Source organism: Erigeron canadensis, chromosome 7 (assembly GCF_010389155.1).
Source record: "Erigeron canadensis isolate Cc75 chromosome 7, C_canadensis_v1, whole genome shotgun sequence".
Classification (NCBI taxonomy): Eukaryota; Viridiplantae; Streptophyta; class Magnoliopsida; order Asterales; family Asteraceae; genus Erigeron; species Erigeron canadensis.
Window position 1 is genome coordinate 10,238,769 of NC_057767.1, and position 11,375 is coordinate 10,250,143.

Sequence of the window (11,375 nt, forward strand, 5' to 3'; positions counted from 1 at the left end):
GAGGTACAAACAACCAGGACAACCATACCTATACGTAAGAAATGACTAAACACTAAGGGCCGCAAAGCCAAACTAATCCTAGTCTACTCACTAAAACGCTCCAAAACGACACAAGTAACCTATACACCTAGTCCTCTTGACACCGTCTACTGAGAACACCCGAGAACAAAAAGGAAAAGTAGCGTCAAACGCCCTAAATAACTAAAAGCACTCATCAAAACACATATAATAACAACCGTGTATAACGTAGACAAATTTAAAAGTGTTTCAGCATAAATCCCAAACCTACCTACATATAGGGAATGAACTAAGAAAACCTAGTGCCCGATAAGTCCAAGGAAAATAACGGGTGGTGCGCAACCTATGAAACACACTAACTAAGCCGCCTAGCTAGACATTAACTTAGACTAAACCTAGCCTTCTCCTAAGCTCCCAAACCCCTAAACTAGTCCTAGTCCTCTAATAAACTCTCATCAGTCATGTCCTCCAACGGGCAAAGCATTTAGGGGCAGCCAAGAGTAACCTCCCCCCTCGATTTTGGCCTCCCTCTACTCAGGTCAAAACTACTACGGAGGTTACTGAGAACCAAAGTCTAAGGAAAAAAAGTATACAAAAACCTATTCCCATATGCCTTACACTCACTGTCCACCTCCTCCACCAGAAAACTCCTTCATATCCTTCGGTATTCTGTCCTTCCACCTCCGTCGACCTACTTCTTTTCCTGTCAGGCCAAAGCCTTCTGTTGCCTAGAGTCACTTATATTGGGCCTACTTCTCCCGGCCAAACAAACACAAACCACCTTAGGCAAGGCACTATGGGAAAAAGATGTCAATCGCAGTCCCACAAAAATCATACCCTAACCTAATCCTCTACTCTAATCCTAGTTCTCCAGGCCGTCCTATGTAACGTCATGTCCTTCGACAAACCAAGCTCTATTAGGTCCTTCGCTAATCGGTCCTCCCACCTCATCTTCGGCCTTCCCCTTCTTCGTATGCCTTCGACGTGAATAGACTCCGTTCTCCTTAGTGGTGCTGTTCGATCCCTTCTCCTAACATGGCCAAACCATCTCAAGCGCCCTTCTCTTAGCTTGTTAATTATGGTCCCTACTTCAAGTTCGGCTCTAAAAACTCCCGTGGGGATCCTGTCTGATAGGGTCTTCCCGCAAGACCACCTTAGCATCCTCATCTCTGCCACCTCTACTCGAGATGCTTGGGCTTTCGTCATCGGCCAACATTCTGACCCGTATAACATAGTCGGTCTAATAGCCACTCTGTAAAACTTGCCTTTCAGTTTTAGCGGGATCCGCTTGTCGCACATGACTCCAAAAGCTGATCTCCACCTCATCCATCCAACTTGGATTCAATGTGTCACGTCTTCGTCTATCCCCCCCGATTTGTGTATCACCGATCCGAGGTATCTAAAAGACACATTCGGACCCAATATCCGCTCCCCGATGCGAATATCCTCATCCCCATTTTGTCTTATTTCCTGTTTATCGAAGTCACATCGTAGCTATTCAGTCTTCTCTCGGCTCACACACAAACCATTCTCTTCAAGGGCTTCTCTCCATTTCTCGAGCCTACGGTTTAGCTCCTCCGTCGATCTTGCAATTAGTGCAATGTCATCTGCAAAAATCATGCACCACGGTAGTTCCTCCTGGTGAAGGCCCATTTCTACTGAGAAAAGCTCTGTGCTCCCCACCGGTGTTCGGACACCGGTCCTTGCCCTATCGTACATATCCCTGATGACACTAATGTATCTCCCAGTAACTCCTTTCGCTTGGAGCGTCCTCCAGATCAGCTCTCGTGGTACACTATCGTACGCCTTATCCAAATCTAGGAAGGCACAATGTAACACTTTTTGTCTTTCCCTATACTTTTCCATAAGGCTTCTGGTGATATGGATAGCCTCCATCGACGACCTCCCTGGCATTAACCCAAATTGGTTCTCTGCCACCTTCGTAACTCTTCTAAGTCTCGTCTTGATCACTCTCTCCCAGAGCTTCATGGTATGACTTAGGAGTTTAATGCCCCTATAGTTGCTACAACTCTGCACGTCTCCCTTGTTCTTATAGATAGGTATAACCTCACTAAGTCTCCATTCTTCTGGCATCTTTGCACTCGTCCAAATCTTGTTGAAGAGGCTTGTCAGCAAGCTTATCCCCACGTCCCCCAGGCATCTCCATGCCTCAACCGGAATTTGGTCTGGACCTACTGCTTTGTTTCTCCCCATCTTCTTTAGGGCGACCCTTACTTCTTCTTGGCTGATCCTCGTAGCATCATAGTCGTCGTAGCGTGTGTTTGAGTGTGCTGTGAGGTCTTCTCCTCCTTCAACTCTCCCCGACCCTCTCCCATTAAATAGGTTGGCGAAGTACTCTTTCCATCTTTTTCTAATGTCTCCCTCCTTCACAATGCTCCGTCCACTTTCGTCTTTGATATAAATGACATCTCCTAAATCCCTACGTCTTTTCTCCCTTGCTTTAGCGATTCTGAAGATTTCGTTTTCGCCTTCTTTGGAATCTAGTTTCTTGTACAATTCTTCGTACGCTCTTTCTTTTGCTATAGCAACAGTCCTCTTTGCTTCTTTCTTGGCTTCATAGTACCTCTGCCTAGCCAATGACCAGTATTCATTTGTCCCGTTCTGGCGGCTTTTGACAAGATCCTTAAAGCAACTAAGTTTTGCCGCGACCTTGGACTGGACCTCTTCACTAATCCACCAAGATTCCCTACCCACTCTCCGTTGTCGTCCAGTTCCTCTAGTTACCCCTAGAACTTCCTTTGCCGTCTCCCTCATACCCTCTGCCAAGAGTGTCCATAACTCGTCAGCTCCCATATGCGAACCGTCCTTTATCTCCCTTGTGAACCTCGAGCTAATCGTCGACCTAAACGTCTCTGCTGCTTCACCCATTAGGTTTTTCCAGAGGATTCTTGGCTTTACAGCCTTCTCTGTCTTCATTTCTCTTTTACTCAGGAGCAAATCTATTACCAACAGTCTATGTTGGGAGTAGCCCGCCTCTCTCGGAAGTACCTTGCAATTTTTGCAAGCCCTAAAGTCGCCTTTACACACCAAGAATTAGTCGATTTGATTCTTATTTAGGCCACTTTGAAAGGTAATCAGCTGAGAATCCCTCTTTCGAAACAACGAGTTTGCAATAACCAGATTATGTGTAGTAGCAAACTCCAATATCGTGCGACCCTCATCGTTCCTCACTCCAAAGCCTAATCCCCCGTGTACACCTGCGTAGCCGTCTAGTACCTCATAAACATCAAGTTTTATTGAAATCCAAGCTTACTTTAATTTGTTCCGATTTAGTGTCAGAAATAGTGTTTCTACCTTATAAAAATCATCACAAACATCTCTTTTGATCAGATTTAAATTAAGAATCAAAACCTTTTTATACTCCTTTTGGAATTCTTGATTTCTCTTTATACACACTATACACATGCCAAGTATTATACTTTTTACATCCAAAACGTTTAGAATCATATACTACAACTTTTGTCAAAGTTTAGCATGATTTCATTAACAAAATCTTGAGATTTAAGGATTTTTGTACAATTTTTACCAATTTTGTTCAAATGGGTTTTAATTTCGGGTTTAAGTCCGTTTTCGAGTTTCCAACTTTAGTATTATTTTAAAAGTACAATATGATGTTATAAACACCTTTCAGATTGAAAGAAACGATTAGGGTTTTTTAGAATAAAATTTAGGAAAGAACAGTTCGATTTGCGACAACGTCGCTCAATTTGTGACCCCGTTTACTATTTCAATTTCACTTTGTCTTTTAACTAATTGACAACCCCAAAATTGTGACCTTGCACTTCCAATTACAACTTCGCAACTGAGACTCCATTTACTACCTCGCAAATAATGTTCTTCATCACTATTACATGCATGTTACAACTTAGATAATTGATACCGTGCCAAAATAATGTTGACTTTTTGTTATTATATATATATATCTATATAAATATTAAAATAGTAGGAATCCTAACCTTTTAAGTCATCCTCCCTAAATCAAAGCTATGCTTAAATGTTGCCACATAAGATTTAGCCTATGTGGCATCTTCATTTTTTTTTAAGTTATCAATCTTTTTTATAGAAAATATAGTATAAATTAGAATATAAAAACTATAAAATTGGATATATCGCATATGAAAAACAATATATTTATGAGATTGATCAACATTAATTTGGCAAGAATATTACAAATCCGCAAATTCTTATATACCCTTTATTATTATTGTTGTTGTTGTTATTATTATTATTATTATTATTATTATTATTTGTTTTTATTTTTATTTTTAATAAAATTGTCACTTTGTACGTACGATTACAAATTCTATATTACTAAATCCTTATATTTGTTAGAATTGTACGTACGATTACAAATTCATTTGTTATTGATTCCATTTGTATGTATTTAGGATGAATGGTAATATAATCTAATCACATTAGTAATTTTATAAAAAGGGTTTTTTTAAAGCTTTATTTTGTGTATGTATATAATTGCTATTTAACAAATAGTTAAACATTCATCAAGCTCTATGTAGTCAAAAGATTCAATCATCATGATGTGGAAATAATATACTCTATATGAACTTATAGAAGATAATAGATGTATCAAAATAGGTTGGCTCAGAGTCCAGACATCTTCACCTAATTCTTGATCATATACTCTATGAACTCCAATAAATCGAATTCGCGTGTTTCAACTTTATATGTAGGTCTACACTACACTTCATTGTTTTGTTTTGTTGACCTAATTGTATGTTGCGGGTATTCGACCAACTATAACAATTCTTTAAAGTATAGCCAAAGTCCTCAATGCCAAATTTCAACCTGAATTTAGGTATATTTGTATGTTAAAACATTATGCATAGAGTTCACATTACATTAATCTATCATCCAAAGATTAGAGGTCACTATATTTTTCATGTTTCATAATATAGTTTATTATTATACTGCTTTAAAAAAAATCCGCACATCGTACGGGTAAAAGACCTAGTGTGTATATATATATATATATATATATTAAACGAGTAGTTAAACAAATCTTTTAAAGCATTCTTCAAACTTAAAGCTATTCTAAAAAATTGCCATGTAGGATTCATCCTATGTGGTATCTCCATAACTTTTAAACAATATTTATCTTACTTTATGCAAAAATATATAAAATTTATTAAAAATAATAAGCATTTTATAAGAGATTAAAATGAAAATATGATTCCATAATCTTCTTAATATTATTCCTAAAAGTAGGAAATCTCGACAACATCAAATTTTCAAAACTTGAACTTTTAATTTTTCATTATTTTGAAAAGATTTGCTCTTATTTATTCACAAAATATTTATCTCTATATCTATTTAAAATTGTTTTTTACATGTATAAATACCAAACAGGTTCATTACTTTTTATTCTTTGAATTTTGATATTTTGCTTTTTATGTGTTCTTTATTAAATTGATGTCCTCTTTTGTTTTAGAATAATTTTGATTACGACCATTAATACATAATTGTTATTATATATTTTTCATATTTTATGTATATTTTTTTTCATTATGAATACAAGTTTTTTTTTATTACTCTATGTTGAGGATTTTAAGCCCACATATTAAGATTTATAGTGTTCAACTGTTTATTAATTAGTATGAAATAATACTTTTTTGTTTTTTTTATCTATCAAGTTTTTGATTATATATAACGAATTGCAATTTAAAATGTTTGTATCAAACTTTTACTAAATGATTTGTCAACAATTGCGCATTGCACGGGTAACAAACCTAGTATATATATATATATAATTATAATTATATATTACTCTACTTTTATCAATGTAAAATTAATAGAAATTAGTATAATTTACTTATTAAAGGGTATAGCAACTAGCTAGTATGGTAGTGGTGCAGATCGATTAGGGATGATGTTAGTAACGACGAAGATGTTTAATTTAATTAGACGGGGTCGGAAGAAAAATATGATTCTTTTTAATTGGATCAACTTAAAAAAGCGAAATAAAATTATATGTCTAATAGGAAAGTATAGTAACACAATTGGCTCTTTTATGTGATAGTAAGGAAATCATACATCCATAAAACATTTGAACCAAAGTTGATCAGTGATAAAGAGACCTCATTGGAATAGTTTATTAGATATCGTAATCTGTTTCACATTCACGTTTCAATATTTAAATTCATATAATTAAATAGTGTCTTTCACTAAGCAATTTGTATTTAAAAGTAAAATAAAATACTTTGAATAAAACTTGAATTCCCGGATACGCACGCATGAATCTCAGTTAAACGTACATAAAACTAGGTTATAGCAATAAACGGAATTAAATAAATCCTTAGCTAGCTAAGATGATGTCTCAAAAAATTAACTACTCATTATGTTAACAGAATCACAAGTAATATACTCAAAGAAGATTGATTCATAATAATTCAATCGTTTTTTTTTTTTTCGAACATTCAGTCGGGATATGACATCAGGACACCCCCACCTTATAATTGTGAAGCCTTACACGTACCTTAAACAACGAGATATTGACCATGGGTCCTTACAAATATTCAGATAGAAAAATCCCAACGCTTGCCATTCATAAGAAAAGAATAATTCACCGTTAACTAAATGTTCGAAGTTATAATTAATATCTATATCTATATCTATATCTATATCTATATCTATATCTATATACATTATAAAACAATAGTTATCCTAGCTTTATAAGGCTATCCACCTCCATTAAAAACTATATTTAGACTTCGCCACGTAGGATTTTTCCTACGTGGCATCTCCATCTTTATTTCTACAATATTTTTATCATATATAAATATCATATATATATATATATATATATAAAATAAAATTAGATTACTATAAATAATACCCCATATCAAATCTTATAAAGCTTGGCAATATATACTCAAATATATTTATTATTGATGTATAAATATAAAAATAAAACTAACTTAACTAAGTTAAATATTAAAGCATGGAAAGAAAATTACTATCATAATTGATAGTTCAAATGAGATCATACAAAGTCTTATAATTATATGATTTTAAATTTTGTATTATTAATTATTAGTTGCATATTTTATAAGGGTTATTTTCAACATAATATGTTATTTTTTAGGATTTCATAATCATTATTATGGTTTTGTTTCATATTATATCTTAGTTTATATTATTGTTTTTTTATAGCTTTATTCGTATTTTAGGATGTCATGATTTCTTCTAACAATCTCATCATAGTTATAATATGTGTTTTTATATGTATTTTAAAGATTTTTGTAAGGTGATTGTGTTTTTTTTCGAGATGGGTTCAACATTAACGGTAACTTAATTTATTTTATTATATTCACATCTTCTTATATTTATGATTTTATTTTTTATGAAGTTAAATCTTTTATGAAATGAATATGATGAAATTGCAGAGATCATATATAAGTTTGTCAAAACAATGTTAATTATAAATTATTTAGAAGTTGTCATGTTCTTAATTAAATTAATAATTATTGGCTCGTGCATCGCGCGGGTAAAAGATCCTGGTATATATATATATATATATATAGGAATATAAGGCTGTTAGGTAACTTAAGCTTAAGTGTAGAACACTCACATATTGTTTTTTTAATCTATAAAATTCATGGGGCCTAAACATATATTCATTAATCAAGAAATATTAAAAAATTTGTATGTGAGGGGTTTCACACCTAAGCTTAGTGCCGGACAACCTTATATTCACTTTTCCCATATATATAAAAGGGTTGAGTATTGTAAATCAAGTATTAAAGTAAAACAAATAAGACAAGATCTTGACCCTTAGATCATGGTTAAATTGATGCACGAAGAGTCACGAAGAAATTGATGTAAAATGATTTTCATAATGCACGGTGATTATCACTGAAGAAAAACCTATTGTTTTATTTGCTTTACTTTAATAATTGTTTTGTTTTACCTATAATCTATATATATATATATATATATATGATAGAACCGAGCTTCTATTGACTATATCAATACTAATACTAACATAATATGTATACACTAGTACGTATTAGTAAATAGTAACTAATGAGAGATGTCATTCAGGCGTTGTCCCGGAAGATCATTACGCAACTATGATAAAAATAACACACAATAATAAATATGAAAATAACATATACCGCATAAAAGGAAAGGAAAAAAAAAGGAACATTACATGGACGACAATGATATATTATTGATAGAAATAAAGACACCTCAATAACAATGATATAAAATGTTACAAACATATTGAAATACCATTATTATTAACTGTATTTTGATATTGGGCTTACATAAACTTAAAAAAATATTTGTTGTTGCTCCATAAAAACCATAAAAATTGACTTTATATCTCGCACATAAGAAAATGACTAAAAGTAGAAATTGTTGAAATTTTAAGAGAAAGATCGAAGTGCTACAGTATATAGACCACAACATTCTTTCTCATACATATATGGATTGTGTATTGGGCCTCAAATCTCTATCGAATTCGTTGTAAATAATTGGGCTTGAATTTGGACTATCCCATTAGAAAAGTGAGAGGATAAAATAGGCACAAATCTCGATTTACTCCTTTTAGTATATTTAGGCCGGTGCCAACGGCAAACGACGAGCCCCTTCCTCAAGCTCGTCGATGGGGAAACCAATGGCAGGGAGCTCGTCCAAGTGAGTCCTCAATTGGCATGTCGATGGATCGAAGGGGGTAGACGAGGAAGAGGGAGTATGCATTTGATCGTTTGCCTTTTTTTTTCCAAATGTTAACGGCTAGTTTTTATAAAAAAAAAAAACCCACCTTATATATACATACACTTTCATCATTCTATTATCAACACCATTTCATTCAAAAAACACACATACACACAAACACACACATAGAAGTATAAAACAATACACCATTTCATAAAACAAAAATGTCAAGTTCCGACGAAGATTCAACAACCTACATTAGTAGTAGGGGTGAGTACGGTTCGGTTTTTGACTAAAATCGAAACCGAACCGTTATAATTCGGTTTTTTAATACTAAAACCATTGGGTTTCGGTTTTTTCGGTTTCGGTTTTTCGGTTTGTGTCTATTTCGGTTCGGTTTTTCGGTTTTAGTTGGTTTTTAACCACTTGTGGTTTGGGTCAAATTGAGCTTCAAAAATTTATAAGTTTATACCCTATAATTACACCTTAACTAATGTCAACAAATTTTCAAAACAATATTAGTAACAATATATAACACTACAATAATGACAACAAATCCATAAAAGTAAGTTGTACAAACTTCAAACAAATTTTATATATAACTATTTATATCTTTTAAGCGTTGTTTAATTATACAATTATTTTTGTTATGTATGTTCACTTAAAACATATAAATGATATTATTATATACACCTAAAAATGCAAATATAATAACATATTTATCAAAAAATAATAATAAAATGATATAAATATAAAATAAAGTAAAAATATATAGTTTTGGTTCGGTTCGGTATTTCATTAGAAACCAAAACTGAACCACAACTTTCGGTTTTTAGAAAACCAAAACCAATGGTTTTTGGTTTTTTCAGTTTTTGGTTTTTTCGGTTTTCATGGTTTTTTCGGTTTTCGGTTCGGTTTTTGCTCACCCCTAATTAGTAGGTATTTTATAGATCCAGAAATGTTGAACACATTTGTTAATTTTGTGGAAGACGAAGAAAGAGAAGCCGAGAGTTACACACAGTTGAACATACCAAAAGCACCAAGAAGATACATACCCAGAAACCACGCCGATGCGGCAACCCGTTCATTTAATCATTACTTCGCCCCGGAACCCGTCTTTCCTGCTGATTATTTTCGCAGGCATTTTCGAATGCCCAAGGAAATGTTTATCCGTATAGTGAAGGACATACAATCCTTTAACGCAATACAACCATTACCGACTCACTTTCAATACTTTCACAATCCCTCTTTTGATGTCGCGGGTGTTCCCACTAAAACATTTTTCAAAAATGTACTTCCGTTGTACGCTAGCTAGCGTACGCTGCTTCCGCTGACCAACTAGATGAGTACTTGGAAATGGGTTGAAAATCGTCAAACGATGCTTTGAATAACTTTTGTAAGCGCATTGTTCAATTGTATCACGCAGAGTATATGAGAAAACTGACCCAAGAAGATGTTGATCGACTGACAGCGAAACATTTGGAGGTGCATGGTTTCCCGGTTATGCTCGAAAATGTTGATTGTATGAACTGGCCATGGAGAAACTACCCAACCGCATGGCAAGGCCAATACACTCGTGGCGACAAAGGATACCCCATAATCATGCTTGAAGCAGTTGCTTTATATTTGTGGATTTGAAATGCTTACTTTGGACCAGCCGGTTCGAACAACGACATAAACGTACTCAATTAATCTGACTTGTTCGACCACCTCCTTGAAGATAGAACTCCTGTGGTCAACTTTACCGCTAATGGCTAGCAGTTTACAAAAGGGTATTATCTAGCCAACGGTATTTATCCTGAATGGTCTACACTTGTGAAGTCTTTCAAGTGTCCAATGGACCCCAAGACCACAAAGTTCAAGCGCTATCAAGAAGCTGCAAGGAAAGACGTAAAACATGCATTCGGGGTGCTTCAAGGTCGTTTTCATCTCCTCACTCATGGAACGTGTCCAATGAGCATAAAAAAAATTAAACGTGTGATGTACACTTGTGTAATGTTGCACAAGATGGTCGTTGATTATAACGGTCGTGTAATTAGTCCATTCGATTTGGAGTTAATTCCAGAGGAGAGGCCAGTTCGTAATTGGGACCAACGAGTTGGAACACAATTACGTATGACGAGGGAGTTACGTGATCGAGTGACGCACTACCGTCTTCGAGGCACTCTAGTCGAACGGATTTGGAACTTGCCTGCACAACATCGTCAACGTTGAAGTTTTTTTTTTTAAATAAAAAGTTGTCTTTATTTATTTATTTAGTTATGTATCGTGTTGTTTTTATATATTCTACATGTAATCTGTTTTAATTTTATTAATGTATTGTTTTTATTTAATAAAAGTTAGTTTATTTTATTATAACATAAACATAAAATAAAATAAAATAAAAGTTGAGGAAGAGGTGGGGTTGGTAGTGAGTGAGGAAGAGGTGATTTAGGAGACAGAAAAGCTGATGTGACAGTGAGGAAGAGGGAGAAATGTGTCTTGGGTTGGCAAATGCCTTATAATTATTATTAATTATTATTGCCCAACTAATCCAGGAACATGAAATGAAAGTCCAAGCAAATAGGAAACAATCGAAACAGTAGACTTAAAACGTGAAAATTGAGAAAAGTATATAAATCTATCCATATGTATATTTATATTTATATTTATTAATA

The 11,375-nt window shown here is 34.0% G+C and overlaps 2 protein-coding genes across 2 annotated transcripts; one reads left to right on the forward strand and one right to left on the reverse strand.

Annotated features, from left to right (window-relative positions):
- Positions 1 to 861: 861 nt before the first annotated feature.
- Positions 862 to 1,344, reverse strand: LOC122608942. Its single transcript, XM_043782010.1, has one exon. It carries the CDS (start codon positions 1,342 to 1,344, stop codon positions 862 to 864), a length of 483 nt encoding a protein of 160 aa, XP_043637945.1.
- Positions 1,345 to 10,554: 9,210 nt separating this feature from the next.
- On the forward strand, positions 10,555 to 10,932 carry LOC122608943. The gene has a single exon (XM_043782011.1). It carries the CDS (start codon positions 10,555 to 10,557, stop codon positions 10,930 to 10,932), a length of 378 nt encoding a protein of 125 aa, XP_043637946.1.
- Positions 10,933 to 11,375: the final 443 nt, after the last annotated feature.